We start from the raw sequence: 21,942 nt of genomic DNA on the forward strand, positions 1-21,942 counted from the left end.
CAAATCGAGTGAAATGTGATGCTGCAGCTAGCTAACTTGTAAATATATATGTACGCAAATCGAGTGAATGGTGACGCTGCAGCTAGCTAACTTGTAAATATATATGTACGCAAATCGAGTGAATGGTGATGCTGCCGCTAGCTTAATTGTAAATATATATGTACGCAAATGGAGTGAAATGTGATGCTGCAGCTAGCTAAATTGTAAATATATATGTACGCAAATGGAGTGAATGGTGATGCTGCAGCTAGCTAAATTGTAAATATATATGTACGCAAATCGAGTGAATGGTGATGCTGCCGCTAGCTAACTTGTAAATATATATGTACGCAAATCGAGTGAATGGTGATGCTGCAGCTAGCTAAATTGTAAATATATATGTACGCAAATCGAGTGAATGGTGATGCTGCAGCTAGCTAAATTGTAAATATATATGTACGCAAATCGAGTGAATGGTGATGCTGCCGCTAGCTAAATTGTAAATATATATGTACGCAAATCGAGTGAAATGTGATGCTGCAGCTAGCTAACTTGTAAATATATATGCACGCAAATGGAGTGAATGGTGACGCTGCAGCTAGCTAACTTGTAAATATATATGTATGCAAATCGAGTGAATGGTGATGCTGCCGCTAGCTTAATTGTAAATATATATGTACGCAAATCGAGTGAAATGTGATGCTGCAGCTAGCTAAATTGTAAATATATATGTACGCAAATCGAGTGAATAGTGATGCTGCCGCTAGCTTAATTGTAAATATATATGCACGCAAATCGAGTGAATGGTGATGCTGCAGCTAGCTAAATTGTAAATATATATGTACGCAAATCGAGTGAATGGTGATGCTGCAGCTAGCTAAATTGTAAATATATATGTACGCAAATGGAGTGAATGGTGATGCTGCAGCTAGCTAACTTGTAAATATATATGTACGCAAATGGAGTGAATGGTGATGCCGCCGCTGGCTAAATTGTAAAATTTATATATATTTCCGCAAATCGAGTGAATGGTGATGCTGCCGCTAGCTAACTTGTAAATATATATGTACGCAAATCGAGTGAATGGTGATGCTGCCGCTAGCTAAATTGTAAATATATATGTACGCAAATCGAGTGAATGGTGATGCTGCCGCTAGCTAAATTGTAAATATATATGCACGCAAATCGAGTGAATGGTGATGCTGCCGCTAGTTAAATTGCAAATATATATGTACGCAAATCGAGTGAATGGTGATGCTGCCGCTAGCTAAATTGTAAATATATATGTACGCAAATCGAGTGAATGGTGATGCTGCCGCTAGTTAAATTGTAAATATATATGTATGTATATATTACGTCGGCGTAACGAGCCAAAGCATTAACCCTGAGCCTCCCCCTCCGCTTGACACGACGATGCCGAGAATCATTTTGTTGTTCTTTCAGCCGAAATGAATACAAGACTTCTGCACTCACGCACACCATCGTTAAACCTGCCCAAGCAATCAACACAATACACCTCGAGACATGTACACATACATACACCAACATTATAAATCCGAGTTTTTTAATACTGTTTTATGATTCCAGCGGATGCCTGTAACATAACCCTACATGACAGGAGCTGTAGAAGCTGTAGTCGACTGTACTCGCCACTGCATGTGACACGTGACGGACATGCAGAACTGCCTCACAACTCATAAGTGCCACAGGTTGCCAGTCGAGCCTCTAAGGGCGATTCTGTCACGATGGAGTTTCATGTACATGTTATCTTGCTAGCTTGCTCGCTTGCTTTAGTAGGTAAGTACTTCTATTTTGATTAACCTTAAACGTGTTTAGAAATATGATTTATTATATTTATATAAATAGTGGGCGAGTATTTTACGCCGTTTTAAGAACAGTCCGATCCTATCTATTCCAGCAATTCTCATTTTGGGGAATCCAACCATCGTCTTTCAAGTGATGAGCCATCGTTTTAGCCACTATCTACTCGAGCAAGTAGAAATGCAGATTTGTTTCTGAACTCTAATTGCTATCATTAAAGCAGGGGACACGGGCGGCCCAGTAGTCTAAAGTCCTGCAATTTGCAGTGCAGAGTGCCAGCTATCTGCCAGAAACCTATGGATCGTGAGTTCGAATCCCTGTTTGCTATAATATGTTTCTGGCTGGATAGTATCCTACCCGTCTTCGGGTTTCCCTCCAACATCAAGCTGACCGATGTAACAGGAATTGCGTTAAAGTGAGTGAGTGAGTTTTGATTTACGCCGCTTTTTGCAATATTCCAGCAATATCACGTCGGGGGACACCAGGCATGGGCTTCACACATAGTATCCATGTGGGGAATCAAACCCGGGACTTCAGCGTGACGAACGAACGCTATAACCACTGGGCTACCCCCACTGCCCCGAACTGCGTTAAAAACGGCATTAAACTCAGCCCATTCTCATAAATAAACACAACTTCAGAGCTTGATATGTCAACATGGGGAATGACAAAACAACGTATACTTTAGCGATTATAACATGCAACAGAATCTCTTCATGGGGGCATGTGAAAGCGAAGGTAGGATTTACAATATCGTCACGTAGATCGATGCTCAAACTGTTGATCACTGGATTGTGTGGTTCAGGCTCGATTATTTACAGACCGCCGCCATGCAGCAATGCAATAAACTACAATCAACCAACCGTCACAGTGGTAGTAATTCGTTACAACCTGAGCTAGAGCTTGCTGTGATATCTTTCCTTATTTCACGCACTTCAACCTTGGTATGTAATCAAACTGCACTATATACTTCCTTAACGTATAGTTAAACAATTGGGGACGGTGGGTAGCCTTGTGGTCAAAGCGTTCGCTCGTCACGCCGAAGACCCGGGTTTGATTCCCCACATAGATACAATGTGTGAAGCCCATTTTTAGTGCCCATTGATATTGCCGGAATATTGCTAAAACTGAACTCACTCACTCTAAACAATCGACTGCACGTGAGATACAGCCAGACATCGTTGTGTCGAAATTGAAAGAGCCTAAGTAAGTCATTCGAGTTATCTGAATTCGACACAACCGACAAATGATGAATGCAGTGAACAAACTTTTCCTTCGAGACGAATGTATATTCAACACATAAAAATTCGAAACAATTCGGTGTTTGACTGTATTTTAATTTGAGTTACCTGCGTCAAATGAGGTTACCAACATTCTAGCAACCAGAGTTAACTTTTTTGGACATTCTTCTGCCTGTCATTGTGATCATAATGAATTCCAGTGTCAGGTCTGGAACAATGCCATCTCCTTTTAAACAAGCCATTGTCAAACCCATTTTGAAAAAAATCCTCCTTACACACAGTGAAGAACTTTAGAATTTCAGACCAGTGTCCAATCTGCCTTTTCTGTCGAAATTGATTGAAAGAGCAGTGTGTCTCAGACTCTCTGAACATTTGAAAACTCACCACTTAGATGTCCTCTTTCAATCTGCGTATCGCCAACAAACATCACAGCACTGAAACTTCGCTCCTCATGGTGTTGAATGATCTCAGACTTGAAATTGATTAGGGGAATGATAGGGAATAGACATAAACTGACGTACAAAAGAAAGTACACACCCGGTGCTTTTGGATTACTTTCCAAAGAGCGACGTAAATGTTTTCAAAAGAGTTTTTATAGTGATATATAAGTCACAGACTTTCCTAATATGTTGCCAAAACACCACAGATATCGTGCCCAATTGCGAATCTGCCAGTCAAAATCACAACACTTTTCAAATAATCCCAAATCACCAGGTGTATACTTTCTTTTGTACTTCAGTTTAGCATAATGATTTCCCGCCTTAACGCAGAGTTTGGAATCCAGGGAATAGCGTTGAGTTGGTTTAAGTCCTACCTCAGTGATAGATACCAGTCCTGTCCTACTTACATGTGGTGTGCCACAAGGGTCTGTCCTTGGACCGATCCTTTTACACTGTATACAGGACAGCTTGATAAACTCATTGACAGACATCAAATCGGACGTCACCACGATGCCGGCGACTCACAACTGATGAAACCCATTCTCCCTAAGCTGCTGCAGCTCTGGAACAAACATTCCTCTGTTCTCAGGGCATTAAGCTCTGGATGTTGAGCAACAAACTCAAACTCAACGATCACAAAACGGAGTGCCTCATAGTTGGACCCACGTCGAGGTGGTCCAAAGTTGATATCACTTCCATACCTATTGGGAGTTATCTCATTAAGGTAGCAGAGGTAGTTGAAGATCTAGGTGTCCATCTTGATTCTGAATTATCTTTGGAGAACCACGTCAACAACTTGGACAGAAACTGAGTCCTCCAGCTTAGAAATATTGGAAATATTAGGAAGTATCTCAACAAACAATCGGCAATCATCCTTGTTCTTTCACTAGTCATTTCCAAGGTAGATTACTGCAACAACCTACTCTGATAAAAGTCAATAAGCTCCAGAAAATACCAAATACTACCGCAAGAATTGTGACTCTCACGCGAAAACATGACCATATAACTTCTATTCTCCAAAGTCTTCATTGGCTTCCAGTGAAAGAACGCGTATCCTATAAAGTCCTGTGCCTTGCGTATAAATGCGTTGCTAGTGATGCACCGGAGTACCTGTGTGAGCTACTGCAGCCTTACAGACCACTGAGAACTCTCAAATCACAAGCACAACATCTCTGTGGCCTGAAAACTAAGACTACAAGCTATGTGCGCTTCGAGCATGCAATGAGCGTGGAGTATTAGCGCAATATAATGCACTATTATTATTATAACTTGATTCAACCTTAGTTAACCAGCGTTAACATAACAGTACTCGAAATAAAATTCAATATAATTAAAAATGGCTGACACCAGAAATATAAACAGAACACCATTATGTGTTGTTATAACACACAACACGGGAGATTTACAAAACAAATTACACTTGACAAAGCTGCCATTGCATCTTTTCTATGTAATCCATAATTTCAAAAGTGAGTCAGTGAGTTCAGTTTTACGCCGCACTCAGCAATATTCCAGCTATATGGCGGCGGTCTGTAAATAATCGAGTCTGGAACAGACTATCCAGTGATCAACAGCATGAGCATCGATCTACGCAACTAGGATACGATGACATGTGTCAACCAACTCAGCGAGCCTGACAACCCAATCCCGTTAGTCGCCACTTACGACAAGCATGGGTTACTGAAGATCAATATTCTAACCCGGACCTTGATTTCAAAAGAACACTACAGTCCGTTTGGCTCAAAAGTGGACCGATGAATTGCTATCTAACTCGACAACTAATAAACATAAAATACTCAATGAAACGCTGATCATAATCAAAACATCATACCTCATACTCTGTGAGGTTTTTTGCAGAATTTTTGTCCGAAAAATAAAAAAGTTGTTTAACAAACTATCATTAAAATATTGACACAGTTCACTGTTTGTTACGAGGGAGGAGTGCGGAGAAAGGGACAGACAGGTGTTCGAGAAGAACGTTCACAGACAAAGTTATTTATTCATTAACCTGTGCTGTGCCGTCTCCATCCGTTCTCGAACACCTGGCTGTCCCTTTCTCTGCACTCCTCCCTCTTCATCACCCCAACTTCTAAATTGCCCATCAAGGAAGTCCCCTGTCTCTGGATGATTAAATATCGGAGTTTTATTTTTTATGATCACTGATTCCAGAAGACCTAAAATTAGTCCTGGAAAAAAAAGATATATTATTGACTTTAATCCATTGACTTGTACGCGTACATGCACATATTTGCAAATTAAATAAAATCCACATGGCACCCAGAACGATTTCAGGTTTAGAAATGCGGCAGTCTAATCTTGCCAATTCATTCTACACTTGAGCCAGGCTGGGTTTCTTAAAGTGTAGTATCTAGCGCCTGGAAGACAGATTATGCCTCAACATTGCTATTTATGCACTGGCGTATATTCAGGGTAAACCACGACTCGGTTGACACTATTCCATCTTGAAACATGGAATCTGACTGGTGCCATGCAGGTGATCTGTTTGTAAGTTTATCCATAGAGTATCATACCTTTCTTAGTAACATATGATGCTTTTCATCGTAGCTGTTTTGCATGGATCAATGTTCACGATGTCAATCACTGGTTTGTCTGGTTCAGACTCATTATGTATTTGATCGTCATCATATAGCTGGTTTTGGTTTGGTTTCATATTTCATGCCGCACCCAGCAATATTCCAGCTGTATGGCGGTGGTCTGTAAATAATCGAGTCTGGACCAGACAATTAGGGCTGCGCAATATAACCGGTTTACCGGTATTTGCCGGTTCAGACATATAAACGATACGTATTGCGATGCGCTGATCGAAAACCGGTATTTTGACATGCATTCGGAAAACTTCGTAACACTCGGAAATCTTCGGATGTTTCCGTTTTTTAAATTGTTCCTTTCCTTGATTTTTTTGTGCCAAACATTATTTACATTTTTATTTTGTCATGATTAAAAGTTTTTATTAAAGCCTAATCAAGTATAGTGATTTTGTTGTGTTTTTGCGTTATAAATCAAGCATAAACTCGATTATAAGTAGTTTTTTTGTTAAAAAAACTTCTTGCAGTATATTGCAATACACATCGCAATATATGCTTTCACATCGCAATATATCGCAATATGAAAATTCTCCACAATACCCACCCCTACAGACAATCCAGTGATCAACAGAATGAGCAGCGATCTGCGTAATTGGAAACCGATGGCATGTGTCAGTGAGTCTGACAACCCGATCCCGTTAGCCGCCTCTTACAACAAGCATGGGTAACTGAAGATCTAACCCGGACCTTCACGGGTACCATCATATAGGTGAGCGCGATGGCAGAATCAATAACAATAAGTGATGTCTGTTTATTTAATAAATGAAGCATGTCTTTGATTCACATCCCCAGATTCGGTGATTCTCGGACGCCGGAGGTCGTCGTCGTCGTGGAACTTGGGAGGATGGAACAACGTTCGTCGGTCAAGCTGGAGCACGGAGCCAGAGAAGTGGAATCGGTGGGACAGCAGATCCTCAGATGGCTATGGGTGGAACTATGGCAACCAGAACCGGTGGGGGTCCAGGCGAGGGGTGGACAGCTATAAGAGTAACTCCGACTACTGGAGCTCTGACAGATGGTCCACCAGACGCGGTGACAACACCTGGAAGAGCTGGAACTCTTGGAGCGGGTCGTCCTGGGGCAGGTGAATACCGGGACACTAATGTTGAAGGCTTTAGCTCAACTACTTTCATGTGATGATTAGGCGTCTCTGTAGAACTTATGGGGAATCTAGGCGTCTCTGTAGAACTTATGGGGAATCTGGGTTAGAACAGGTCAGCAGTAACATGTGCAGGTTGACGGAACACGTCCGCAGTAACGTATGCGGGTTGACGGAATAGGTCCGCAGTAACGTATGCGGGTTGACGGAATAGGTCCGCAGTAATCATTGCAGTTTGACTAAACAGGTTCACAATGACATATGCAGGTTAACCGAACAGGTCCGCAGTAACTTTGCAGTTTGACGGAGCATGTCCGCAGTAACATATGCAGGTTGACGGAATAGGTCGGCAGTAACATATGCAGGTTGACGGAATAGGTCGGCAGTAACATATGCAGGTTGACGGAACAAGTCCGTAGTAACCTTGCAGTTTGACGGAACACGTCCGTAGTAACAGATGCAGGTTGACGGAACAGGTCCGCAGTAACAGATGCAGGATAACCAAACAGGTCCACAGTAACAGATGCAGAATAACCGAACAGGTCCGCAGTAACGTATACAGGTTGACGGAATAGGTCCGCAGTAACGTATACAGGTTGACGGAACAGGTCCGCAGTAACATATGCAGGTTAAACGAACAGGTCCAGAGTAACATATGCAGGTTAAACAAACATGTCCGCAGTAACCTTGCAGGTTGACGGAACAGGTCCGTAGTAACGTATGCAGGTTGACGGAACAGGCCCGCAGTAACGTATGCAGGTTGACGGAACAGGTCCGTAGTAACGTATGCAGGTTGATGGAACAGGCCCGCAGTAACGTATGCAGGTTGACGGAACAGGCCCGCAGTAACCTTGCAGGTTGACGGAACATGTCCGTAGTAACATATGCAGGTTGACGGAACAGGTCCGTAGTAACATATGCAGGTTGATGGAACAGGCCCGCAGTAACGTATGCAGGTTGACGGAACAGGCCCGCAGTAACGTATGCAGGTTGACGGAACAGGCCCGCAGTAACCTTGCAGGTTGACGGAACAGGCCCGCAGTAACGTATGCAGGTTGATGGAACAGGCCCGCAGTAACGTATGCAGGTTGATGGAACAGGCCCGCAGTAACGTATGCAGGTTGACGGAACAGGCCCGCAGTAACGTATGCAAGGTTGACGGAACAGGCCCGCAGTAACCTTGCAGGTTGACGGAACAGGCCCGCAGTAACGTATGCAGGTTGATGGAACAGGCCCGCAGTAACGTATGCAGGTTGATGGAACAGGCCCGCAGTAACGTATGCAGGTTGACGGAACAGGCCCGCAGTAACGTATGCAGGTTGACGGAACAGGCCCGCAGTAACGTATGCAGGTTGACGGAACAGGCCCGCAGTAACGTATGCAGGTTGACGGAACAGGCCCGCAGTAACCTTGCAGGTTGACGGAACATGTCCGTAGTAACGTATGCAGGTTGACGGAACAGGTCCGTAGTAACGTATGCAGGTTGACTGAACAGGCCCGCAGTAACGTATGCAGATTGACGGAACAGGTCCGTAGTAACATATGCAGGTTGATGGAACAGGCCCGCAGTTACTTTGCAGGTTGACGGAGCAGGTCCGCAGTTACATATGAAGGTTGACGGAGCAGGTCCGCAGTAACCTTGCAGGTTGATGGAAAAGGTCCGCAGTAACCTTGCATGTTGATCGAACAGGTCCGCAGTAACATGTGATGGTTGACCGACTCAAAAACAGCAAGGTGATATTTTGTAGAGGCAGTAGAGTGTAAATCATCATCTTAAGAAAATTAATCCTGATTAACCTCGAAAAATATGCCATTTGGCGTAAAATGTAAATTGCCACGAAAAGTGTATGAATGGATCGCTTTATATGTTACTTCCTGACATCACACAACAGTACATACATCGACGGCATGCAAATATGACAATCACGTAATGGAAAGATGTCCTGCCACAAATGAGCGTATTCACTTATTTTGCGTAAAACCCCCAAACAACGTGTCGAATTTGACCTATGTCTGCATTTTTGTGCAGAGATTCTGATGCTTACAACTCAAGAAAATGGCAAGATAAAGACCTTTCGACATGCATCTCATTTGTAGTTATCTTTTCATTTTGCTAATTAATTAAATGATTAACGTTCCAGGCAGAATCAGGGAAGGTCAAGAACGAGAACAAGTTCACGTTCCCCGACAACAAGGTCAACGACGGGTGGCAACAACGCGTGGTATTACCAGATGATCTGCAAGAACTCATACGCCCCCTTGATGCAGTCTAATGGCAGCCCTTTTTACTGCTCCTGGTATCGCCAGTGTCCACAGAATGGCGGAACCTCCTACTGGTACAGCTACCGTTACACGTGTCAGACTGTAGGAGAGGGCAGCATGGGTCTGTGTTGTGTGGACGCAGGGGGTAAGTCTTACCACGCCCACTGATACACGTGTCAGACTGTAGGAGAGGCCAGCATGGGACTGTGTTGTGTGGACGCAGGGAGTAAGTCTTACCACGCCCACTGATACACTTGTCAGACTGTAGGAGAGGGCAGCATGGGTTTGTGTTGTGTGGACGCAGGGGGTAAGTCTAGCCACGCCCACTGATACACGTGTAAGACTGTAGGAGAGGGCAGCATGGGTCTGTGTTGTGTGGACGCAGGGGGTAACTCTTACCACGCCCACTGATACACGTTTAAGGATGTAGGCGAGGGCAGCATGGGTCTGTGTTGTGTTAACGCAGGGGGTAAGTCTTACCACGCCCACTGATACATGTGTCAGACTGTAGGCGAGGCCAGCATGGGACTGCGTTGTGTGGACGCAGGGGGTAAGTCTTACCACGCCCACTGATACACGTGTCAGACTGTAGGCGAGGGCAGCATGGGTCTGTGTTAAGTGGACACAGGGGGTAAGTCTAGCCGCGCCCACTGATACACGTGTAAGGATGTAGGCGAGGGCAGCATGGGACTGTGTTGCGTGGACACAGGAGGGTAAGTCTAGCCACGCCCACTGATACACGTGTAAGGATGTAGGCGAGGGCAGCATGGGACTGTGTTGCGTGGACACAGGGGGTAAGTCTAACCACGCCCACTGATGCACGTGTCAGACTGTAGGCGAGGGCAGCATGGGACTGTGTTGTGTGGACGCAGGGGGTAAGTCTTACCACGCCCACTGATACACTTGTCAGACTGTAGCCGAGGGCAGCATGGGTCTGTGTTAAGTGGACGCAGGGGGTAAGTCTAGCCACTCCCACTGATACACGTGTCAGACTGTAGGCGAGGGCAGCATGGGTCTGTGTTGTGTTAACGCAGGGGGTAAGTTTTACCGCGCCAACTGATACACGTGTAAGGCTGTAGGCGAAGGCAGCATGGGTCTGTGTTGTGTGGACGCAGGGGGTAAGTCTAGCCATGCCCACTGATACACGTGTAAGGATGTAGGCGAGGGCAGCATGGGTCTCTGTTGTGTGGACACAGGGGGGTAAGTCTAGCCACACGTGTCCCATTGTCTGGTAATGTTATACAGAACACAAAGACACGCGTGCACACTCGCACGCACACACAGACATACTCAGACATACACGCGCGCTGCTATCTACATTATGTAACCTGTGTCACATGTAAATACTCTCTCCCGATAAACCTGCCATCACGACACCGACGTCAAGTGCCATATCGCGGAACACATGCTGAGTCAAAGGTCACCCATCTTTCATTGCAATGTGAAGTCATCTGCACAACCGCCCGTGTACCTCCAGGTCACCTTATATGGACATATATCCAAACTGAACTGCATTGTCTAAATCGCAGAGGTGTTTTGGTTTTAGGTCATTTCGATGTTTGTCACCTTCGATGTTCTTCAGTGTAGGTTGGAATAAGCTACGCGTGAATACATTAGCATATTCTTTGATCATTATCAATATAAAGACATTATATTTTAATATAACGTCACAAAATATTAATATATATCAGCAGCAGTTAATACCGCAATGTATTATGTGTAGATATAAAAATGAGTTAATCAGGAAATAGATAAACTGTGGTATGAGTTATTTAACTTGGAGGTGTGAGTTACTAAACTTGGAGGTATAAGTCGTTAACCAGAAATTCCTCATTTGGAAAGAGACATTCTTTACCATAGTCAGAGGTCTGAAATACATAGACTTCAAACTTACTTTGATTTCACAATGAAAGCCAAGTGGTGCCACTTTGAATGCCGAATTTTGCAATTTTTCTATATCGAAATTTCGATTTTGTTTTTCGTTATTTCAATCATTTTCTCTCTATTACAAGTTTGTCTTGTCATTGTTTCACTGTTACGTCTTTACTGGAACACAGTAGATAAAATACACACAATGGGCGGAGAAACGGGCACACCTTAGCTGCGTGTATTTCGGTAGCTCGAATAATCGAAATAAGGTGGAAGAATTCGAATTTTCTCTCCCCTTAGAAATAGAATTGAAAAAACGAGAAAAGAATCGAAACTTTGAAAAAATGAAACAATTTAAATGGCGAAAATACTATTGACATTTCGAGAAAATGTTTGAAATTATGACAGAAAATCGAAATTTCGTTATATGTTGTTTTTAAATATTCGAAATAACGAGAAAGAACTCGAAGGTGTGCTACCACACAGTTGCACCATTGGCTTTCGTCATGACAAGAGAGTCTGTTGTTTGAAGGTTCAAGCTTTGTGCCACTGATTGGGTTGTTCGTTGCTGATCGATGATCGATAAAAGTATATAATCAAATAATGCTTTGTCAGCAATATATTTAACTTGCATGCATGGCAAGCAGTGGTCATATGTATTACAGCTAACACTAAAACAACTCTCCCGTATTGAATCCTGCACACTTTATGACGCGGAAACAAATTGTATATCTCACACATGTTATATTTGGGATTACACTTTCTCAGTAAAGTACAGATTCCAGTACTATTGTTGGGTGGAGTCCCATCCGGGATTCGAATCCACACCCTCAGAGTCAGGCACCTAACCGCAGCACACCAAGTCAGCAGTTACACCCACTCAGACACTGTGTCTTCCACAGAATGGAAGTCGGGCAACTGGTCGTGGTAGTCTAGGTCGCGGGATTTTTTATATATCGTATGTCATCGGTTCCCAATTGCACAGATCAATGCTCATGCTGTTGATCACTGGATTGTCCAGTCCAGACTGGATTATTTACAGACCGAAGCCATATAGCTGGAATATTGCGGCGTAAAACTAAATTCACTCACTCACTGATATATCACAACATTTTCCGCTTATTTTAAAATACATACATAATAGGAATACCCTAGAAATGACAAAATTGCCCCTTTGTTATCTGGGTTTAGTCGTTCGTGTTTGAAAAGATATGTTTTTCAACCAGATACCATAGGATTTTATGCAACTATTTTCTTTCTTTTTTTTTATTGTTCACAATGTGATGAGTACAATAATATGATGAGTACAAAAGTATGATGAGTACAAGCATATAGAGGAATATGTGTACATAGCAGCTAGTGGGTTCAATAGCGATATAGTACATTATGTACATTCAATATCAATATCAGTAATATGTTTTGGTTAAATAGTCATTCATGGTTAAATTCAGGGATGAGAGGAAACCATTTTGCTAAAAAGCTTCATCATTATTTTTTTCTGGAGATGTATGCTTCAGTGGTAAGTATGTCTTTCAATATCCTGAAGTAATTTTTTTCAAAGAGCAAGTGTAAATATACCTCTTAGCAGATAAGATTATGTGATTCAGTAATGGGTTCTTACCTAAAAAGCCAAACCAGATCAAAGATTTTGTCAAATTAAGTGTTTAGATACGTTTCGTAATCCACTGTTCAAGTTTCTTCCAGAAAGTTTTGGTTTCATCACATTCCCAATATACATGGCATAAGGTCTCAACAGAATCATTACAAAAAGAACATATTGTATTGTCAACCAGATTCATCATAAAAAGTTCTTTTTTGATATAAAAAATTCCATGCAGAAATTTATATTGAAAATCTAACAGTTTCACATCTCTAAATTCTTTCTACAAATATCAAAAATCAAATGCCAATCAAAATCAATACAATCAAATAATGTTTCCCATTTTTTGGCACATGTGAGGTTTACATTTACAGATAACAATTTATCATAGAATACTCTTGAACCTTTTATTGGGGGGATGTGAAATCCTTTTGGAGAGAATTTATGGCAAGGTCATTAATGTTTATATATCTATATTCCTTTATAGTCTTTTTCCAGGGTTCAGGTAAAATATATATAACATATCCAAGATCTAAGTGAGTACCTCTTATATCAAATTTAAGCTTCAAATGATCAAAGGATATAAACCCATGTTCATCACAAAGATCTTTGATCGTCAAGATTCCACTTTTAGCCCAGTGACTAATGATGTGATTTGAATTTTTAAAATTGTTATTCAGCCATAAAGGTTGGGATAAGATTTCATTAATTTTCTCTGCATCTATAGTGTTTTTGATACAATAGAATTCCCATGCCTTTAAAACATCTTTCCCAAAAGGATTAGCAACTGCAACTATATTCTGAAAATTTGGGTTACCAGGATTTTTTAATTTTTTTAAAGTATACTTTGAGTGTAGATAATTTCATGGCGTTAACAAAGGTCTTAATATCAATCATGCGTAGACCCCCCATTTTGTAATCTTTTTTAAAGTGCTCCGTTTGATTTTGTCATTTTTGTCATTCCAGATGAATTTAAAAAACACTCTCTCAAGCGCGGTGATAAAATCCTCTGGAGGGTTAGGTAAAATGTTAAAAATATGAACTAATTTTTAAAGAGCCAATGTCTTAATAACAGTCATTTTCCCTATCAGAGTCAAATGGTTTTTTCTCCAAGCTGCCAGTAATCTATTAATTTCTTCCAGTCTTTTCTTTGTGTTAATAACCCATACATCATTCAAATCCGGTTTAATTTTAATTTCTAATAGTTCAAATTGTTTTCTTTCGGTCTATATTCAAATCTTGACATAGTATATCCTTGCTACCAGCTTTTGAGCCAGTCCAGATTGTTTTAGTCTTATCTATGTTTATCTTTAGTCCTGACATATTGTAAAATGTATTAAGTGTGTCTATAGCAGAATACAAGTTTTCATCTGAACCATCCAAAAATAATTCAGTGTCATCTGCATATTGACCTAATTTGTATTCTTGATCATCAGAGAGATCAGAGAGATGCCCATTCTGAATAACACATGAAGTTGTGTCATATGTTAAGACATTATTCAAACGTATAATCTTTGGACCAAAACCAAATTTTACAGAATTGATAAAATCCTTGGAAACTGCTTTTTCGAAATCAATCAAAATTGATAAACCTGACATGTCTCTTTTCCTAGTTTCAAACATAATGTCATAAAATAGCCTTGTGTTTTCACTTAATGTTCTGCCAGGTATAAATCCAGTCTGGTTGTTATGTATCAGGGAATCAAGGGTAGTTTTTTAACCGATTTGAGATACATGCACTTATTAATTTATACAGAGCATTTAATAAAGTAATTGGTCTCCAGTTCTTCAATAAGTTCCTATTTTTATTAGCTTTAGGTATACAAGTGATAACTCTTCTCTTCATGGTAAGAGACATCTTATTTCTTTTGATACATCTTTGATAAATCTGAAAATCCAGACCTTAAGTTCTTTCCAGAAGAATTTAAAGAAATCAATTGGAAATCCATCTATACTGGGGCTTTTGTTATTTTTCAACATTTTATTGCCAATGATATTTCATTTATGTTTAATTCTTTTTCCAATTTGTCTCTCTGTTAGTGACTCAAGGTTGGAGTTATCACATTTTCTAAACAGGCATCATTCTCATAGTTCTCAGCAGAAGAATACAGTTTTTTATAAAACTCTTCAAGTTCATTTAAGATCGCATCGCTGTCAGTAATTTCTTAATTCTTATCTGTAATAATTTTATTAATTGATTTGCTGACATAATTCCTATTTTCTAAGTGACAGAGATAGTTTGTTGGTTTTCCCCTTCTTTATACCATAGAATTCTGTTTCTGAGTTGAATTCCTCGTATCTCTTCTTCCTTAATTTGTTGTAGTTCTGATATTAATTTAGAAAGTTCAGACAGTAAGGCTTCATGTACGTTTTGAAATTTTTTTCTAATAGTATCTTCACAATCTCTTATTTTAGTTTCTAACTCACTTGTTTTGTCCTTTGTTTTCTTTTTAAGATAAGATGAAAAAGATATTGATTTACCTCGAACATTCATCAGAAATGTTTCTAAGAATAAGCTGTCATCTATCTTAAGTTTGATATCTGAGTCATTCACATTCTCAACATAGGAGTCAATATCTGAGTATTTTTTGGAAGATTGATCTGACTAAATCAGCAAATTCGGGATTTAAGAGTAAAGAAGTATTGAATTTCCAGCAACCCCTTCCTCTTTTTTGATTAATAGTGTTTGAGAAAATAAAACTAACTAAACTAAAAATAAAACCTGAATGGTCTATTTTATAGTCAGGTATGATGTCAGAATCAAGTGAATGATTTAACATGTCCTGCGAAATTTAAAAAAAAGTCCAATCTTGCTTGCTGTCTAGGTTTTTTTCCACCATGTATATTTTTTTAAATCAGGATTTAGTTCCCGCCAGATATCAATAAGATCAAATTTTGGTAATTGCTCATTTGATAAAAACACTGATTTTTATACAAACCCATGTCTGTTCAAGTACGGCCCTGGAATATTTAATGTTGAATTTATTTGTGAATGTGAACATTCAAAATGTCATTTTGCGTGTCTTACACGATTCAAGGTCAATACAGAGCGTCACCTCCATGTCACTGTATGACAGCCAGCACTATCCTCCTCATACCCCTTGTCATCCTCCTGATCCTCTGAAAGGGCAGTACACGCCATTCCCCGTGTAAAGCAGTTTCCAGTTGGACCAGGTTATGTACAGGAAGATCCCCTTATTTACATACGACGACCAATCATGTCCCAGATATGCTCGAAAGGGTTAAGATTGGGCTCATTCAATCGTGAGTGAGTGACTTGAGTTTTACGCCGCACTCAGCAATATTCCAGCTATCTGGCGGCGGTCTGATCAACAGCATGAGCATCGATCTGCGCAATGGGAAACCGATGACATGTGTCAACCAAGTCAGCGAGCCTGATCACCCAATCCCGTTAGTCGCCTCTTACGACAAGCATGGGTTACTGAAGGCCAATATTCTAACCCGGACCTTCACGGGTCCATTCAATCGTGAATATGTCAGGGATGCTTAACTAAGTTCTTTGTGTGTATTATACGGTACCTGCTTGATCACACTTCTACCAGAACGACGGTCTGCGTGAGTCATTGACATTGGCAATGATTTGAAACCTGTGAATTGTTTATCAAACATGGTATTATTTCTGTCTATTTTACTACCTGTTGACGTCAATCACGTCAGTTTGGTTTCCTGTTCAATGTCCTGCTTTTCTTACTATTTAGAAATAGAGCACAGTAATGGACTGTGGAAGTGATGACGTCACATCCGGTGCAATCTCAGATCAAACTGACAGGTATGCAATATTGGACTAACACCTGTCAGAACTAACTGAGTAACAACATTCACACCTGTGTCGAGCAGTACACAACACTTTAAGGTGAAAGAGCCAGAACTAATAATATACCTTTACTATTCGGCGCGCAGATCGTACCGGAAATGACATCATGCCATTGTTATTTTCATTAAGTAGGAAATAGGACGTTTATATGCTTTCGTGTATACATTTATTACAACATTATTTGTGTCAGTGAATAAAGCCTTTAGAATTGTAAGGGAATATAGTTTTACGCCGCTTTTAGCAATATTTCACGACTTGTAAGTTCAATGTAGGATATTAGCCCAATGGGCGCAACTCCGCACAGCAAATTGCGGTGCCTCTTACGGGAATGTTACCCGTCCCTCAAATATTTAGAATATGAAATATTTCCCTCCTGTTTTATCTGTAATTATATGGAAAAAACACATGAGCAAGAAATATTAACACGGTACGAATATTTAAATCATTTCGCAGACTTACGTGAAGATTAAGCCAATCGCTGTGTTCCATTTCTTCACATGACTTGACTGCTCTTTCTGGAATAGCGCGTGTTTTGCTTCTAACAATGTTGGGGTTGGTTGTGGCAACTAATTTCTTTTTTATTCATGGTATTATGAGCGTCGCATGTGAATCATTATCATTCTTGATCATACTTTTATTTGTCTAATCCTGGGCTACCTGTAGTGGACTAGTGTTTCATTTAATCATACCATGCCCACGGCATACACCATGACATGAACAAGGTATGCCGTCAAAGCGTTTAGCCCTCACCCTGGTTCCACTGGCAATTTATCTAGAGGATGTTATATTCGTTTGCTGTATAGACGTTTTTAGGGGTTTGGTTGTTTGGTTGTTTGGTTGTTTGGTTGTTTGGTTGTTGTTGTTGTTGTTGTTGTTAAACGACACACTCCAGCAATATTCCAGCTATATGGCGGCGGTCTGTAAATAATTGTGTCTGGACCAGACAATCCAGTGATCAACAGCATGAGCATCGATCAACGCAATTGAGATAGGATGACATGTGTCAACCAAGTAAGCGAGTCTGACCACCCGATCCCGTTAGTCGCCTCTTACAAGCACGGGTTGCTGAAGACCAGGGTGCCGTTGTACAAAGCGAAATTAGTTGACCGTAACTCCCATACCTTAACATAGACTTAAGGTAATCTTAGCGCTAAGGTTGTTTTGTACAACGGCACCCTGGGCCCCGTTTCACAAAGCGCTTGCAGCGCTAAGGTGATCGTAAGTCCCATACTTTAACATAGTGAGTGAGTGAGTGAGTTTGGTGTTACGCCGCTTTTAGCAATACTCCAGCAATATCACGGCGGGGGACACCAGAAATGGGCTTAACACATTGTACCCATGTGGGGAATCGAACCCGGGTCTTCGGCGTGACGAGCGAACGCTGTAACCACTAGGCTACCCCACCGCCCCACTTTAACATAGACTTACGATAGTCGTAGCGCTACGATCGCTTTGTGAAACAGGCCCCAGTTCTAAGCCGGATCTTCAGGGGTGTACATAAGTTTCGTCTCAAGCATAATGTTCATACGTTATCTCGTCCTCATTGCTCCAACCTTTCTTGCAGAGGTGACGCCGCTGTGGGAGACGTAGGGGCACCTGTCATCACCGCCCATGCAGCTCGTCGTGTCACGACAACCATACCATGTACTGGCGAACATCCGGGCAGGCAACGTGTAGAATTATACTGGAAAATGTTCTGACAGTGATCGCAGCGAATATTTTGTAGCCACTTCTCTTTGACAACCCTCTGCCAGAAACGTTCACCAGCCACAAGCACTTAACCGAATAATTATTTCACATTGGAAACGACATTTTTCTTACATTTTAACATTATAACTTAACATTTGTTTCAGAAATCATTCTTTTTTTTTCCTTCCGGTATGTCAGAAACAACTCTTATAACGACTCTTTGTTTTTGTGCCACGTTCCACCGACCAGAAACTCCTTCCTGTGTTCCTGTGGTAATCGGCCAGAAACCTTTTCCCCCATCCTAAGCTCCAGAAAAAGGCGTTTCTGTCTTCCAGAAGCGACTAATTGCCGTTTTCCTTTCTGCCTTTCTGCAAGAATCCGTTTCCCTCTTCTTTCTGTCAGGAACGAGTCTTTCTCGGTTCCCTATCTTTCAGAAACCACCACTTCCTGCTTTTCTATCTGCCAAAAGCAACACCCACCTTACAATATTTCAAACCTGTTCCGTTTGTCTGTCAATTTCTTGTGTGTACATGTGGGAAATTACAATTCCTTCTTTAAGGTAGCTAGCGACGTTTATTTCAACCAAACCGGAGTACTTTTACGATCATCAGCCATTCGTGAGTGTCATCTGGCTGGATGTTTCTGCGATCATTTACAGAACAGTTCCTAAACGTTATGTATTTGTATGTAGGAGTCTTGTACCTATATACCCCCGGATGTTACCACTATATTGTATCATGGTTGTATCAATGTTTGTATAATTATTAGCCACAATCAACTTGAATAAAAACCTTTAAATTGGTGTCTATTTTTGTTCATGGTAGAATAGAACATGTCAAAGCCACAGAATAGTGGGGTTCGCAGGGGCTTGAAAAAACCTGAAATTTGGACCTTTTACCCTAAAAAGCCTTAATTTGTTGTATCCTTGAAAAGGCCCTAATTGCCAGTGGTATGTCCTAAACCGCCCTGTCTTTAGCAAACCTTGTCAAGATAGGATTCATCTGTCGGATACTCCAGAGGAACCATACAAATATACCATTAAGATTAATCCGTCAAAGCCACAGAATAGTGGGGTTCGCATGGACTTGAAAAAACTGAAATTTGGACCTTTTACCTTTCTAAAAGGCCTTCAATTCGTTGTATCCAAGACTAACGCTTAGTCATTGAATGTATATATTTTGATTGTAACAAATAAACCCACTTAAATTGAAAAATGAGACCCAGGGAGACCAGAGATTCAGAACCTGGAGAAATCTAGACTTGCTTCATTTAGGGCTTTTAAACATTGCAGGGAGGGCTAGGCAGTAGGGAGAATAATGTGGTTCAGGGACTGTGAGACAGACTAGCTGTATCCTCAAAAAGGCCATAATTGCCAGTGGTGTGCCCTTTGTTTAGCAACACTTGTAAAGATATGACTCACCTGTCTGATACTTCAGAGGAACCATACAAATATACAACACTAACCACCTAGAATAATCAGTCTCCATTACCTTCCCGAAGACATTCCGTTCAACTTCAAGACACAATGCAAGTGGAAATCATATGAAAGGACAAAACACAACACCAATCCTTATCACTGGTATATATTTATTGATATTCCATACATACTCACACCATTCTGGGACATTCCTGGGAAATGACCATTACCATGACAACAGATACGTTTAGGGAAACCTGGGAGTTGACAAGTTTATGGTGGCCTTTGTAACTGAATGAAATCAACTGAGAAAACATTCATTATACAACATACATATAGGAGGAAATTATCCTTGACTGGCCTGTAAATAACCAGGCGGTGAAGACTCTACAAGATTAAGGTTGTTGCGATGGCTGTAAATGGTGCTGATCCAAGTCATAAGTATTGGAGGATAACACGATTATAACACATCGCAAACGTCCAGATATGCAAAATCCATAGTGTAGATAGGGTAACAACAGAATAAACTTGCGTAATTAAGCGAGTGAGTTCAGTTGTACGCCGCACTCAGCAATATTCCAGCTATATGGCGGCGGTCTGTAAATAATAGAGTCTAGACCAGACAATCCAGTGATCAACAGCATGAGCATCGATCTACGCAATTGGGAACCGATGACATGTGTCAACCAAGTCAGCCAGCCTGACCACCCGATCCTGTTAGTCGCCTCTTACAAGCATGGGTTTACTGAAGGCACATTCTAATTCAATGCGGATTTTCCGACGACTGACCATGACAGAAGATGAACAAAGTTCGGTTGTTCGGCTTATGTACGGAACATACCATGTTAATATTGATTTTAAGGGTCAAGTTAGGACCTCGGCTTATCTAAAAGGCTGACCTATCTACGGTAATATTCGGTACCAACTCCATATTGGTTTGGAGGATTCAGGGTTCATTCAGATTGTATCTGGGACACAGTAGTGTTGTACATGCAAATACAATCATGTTTTTAATTAGTCCTATATGTAGATTCAAATTTTACGAGATAAATAACTTAACACGTTATATCTGGGACTACGCTTTCTCAGATAAATAATGGTGTACGTAAACAATGTCACGCTTATATTTGGATGTATTTCAAATTTGTTCAGAGATTTAAATTCAATTTGACCCTGTCTCAGTTCATTTGAGATCTGTGTTCATAAGTATACTGAGTTTAGAGGTGACAAATGAGTGTCAAAGTGACGAATTGTATGGTGTTGTGGATTCATGGGAGGGTGGGGCTGGTATCATGGTTGTTAAACTGAGGGGGAACAAAACCACAACCCTCTTGTAACTGTTACCGCCCAACAATCCAGAGACCAGAACATCATAGCTTCTGGTCTTTTGCCCACGCCTACCAGAAACGACAGAGGGGCTATTATTCCATTTAGTCCATTTCCACAGACAGATCTGAGTGAGTGAGTGGGTTTAGTTTTATGCCGCACTCAGCAATAATCCAGCTATATGGTGGTGGTCTGTAAATAATCAAGCCGAACCAGACAATCCAGTGATCAACAGCATAAGCATTCATCTATGCAATTGGGAACCGATGACATGTGTCAACCAAGTCAGCGGGCCTGACTATCTGATGCCGTTAGTCGCCTCTTAAGACAAGCATGGGTTACTGAAGATCAATTCTAGCCCAGATCTTCACGGGTCAGACAGATCTGAGATGATCATAACCCAGTGACCGCTCTAGTTTGCTTTGTGAAAAAGTGCGTACGACAATACTCACAAAATATGTTGTAGGACATACATTATGTAATTTAATCATATCTGACATAAAAGATTTTCGACTGGAATGATGGATGTCCTGAAGCAGTAGTGTCATGTAGTTAAAACACATCCCAGCCAAGCTTCCCCAAGACATTTAAATGGTCTGTATATCACATTCCTCGTTTCTGCTGACACTGCATTTCTCAACATTCACTCCCTGTAAAAACATACCAAACATGTCCCGACACACACTGGGGTAGGCTGGGATTTCCCCACATCTATTTATAGACACATTGCAATACAAAACATCAAGTACAAACAGCTG

The 21,942-nt window shown here is 41.1% G+C and overlaps 1 protein-coding gene across 2 annotated transcripts; it reads left to right on the forward strand.

Moving 5' to 3' along the window:
- Positions 1–1,617: 1,617 nt before the first annotated feature.
- Positions 1,618–19,243, forward strand: LOC124280785 (protein RNA-directed DNA methylation 3-like). 2 transcript variants are annotated; one of them, XM_046716755.1, is made up of 5 exons: positions 1,618–1,776; positions 6,880–7,171; positions 9,328–9,593; positions 16,637–16,707; positions 18,317–19,243. In XM_046716755.1, the coding sequence occupies exons 1-4, from the start codon at positions 1,725–1,727 to the stop codon at positions 16,666–16,668; spliced, it is 642 nt and encodes a 213-aa protein (XP_046572711.1). In that variant the 5' UTR covers positions 1,618–1,724; the 3' UTR covers positions 16,669–16,707; positions 18,317–19,243. The 2 variants fall into 2 exon arrangements, with proteins under 2 accessions (XP_046572711.1, XP_046572712.1); XM_046716756.1 differs by lacking the exon at positions 16,637–16,707.
- Positions 19,244–21,942: the final 2,699 nt, after the last annotated feature.

This window comes from Haliotis rubra, unplaced genomic scaffold (assembly GCF_003918875.1).
Source record: "Haliotis rubra isolate DU_JTF1 unplaced genomic scaffold, ASM391887v1 Scf274, whole genome shotgun sequence".
Classification (NCBI taxonomy): Eukaryota; Metazoa; Mollusca; class Gastropoda; order Lepetellida; family Haliotidae; genus Haliotis; species Haliotis rubra.

What these genes read in the sequence shown, in the direction of transcription:
- LOC124280785 (XM_046716755.1), top strand. Translation starts at nt 1,725, where the DNA reads ATGGAGTTTCATGTACATGTTATCTTGCTAGCTTGCTCGCTTGCTTTA. An exon ending in TTGCTCGCTTGCTTTAGTAG is followed by an intron (nt 1,777 to 6,879) that starts GTAAGTACTTCT and finishes TCACATCCCCAG; the next exon opens with ATTCGGTGATTCTCGGACGC. An exon ending in AGCGGGTCGTCCTGGGGCAG is followed by an intron (nt 7,172 to 9,327) that starts GTGAATACCGGG and finishes TTAACGTTCCAG; the next exon opens with GCAGAATCAGGGAAGGTCAA.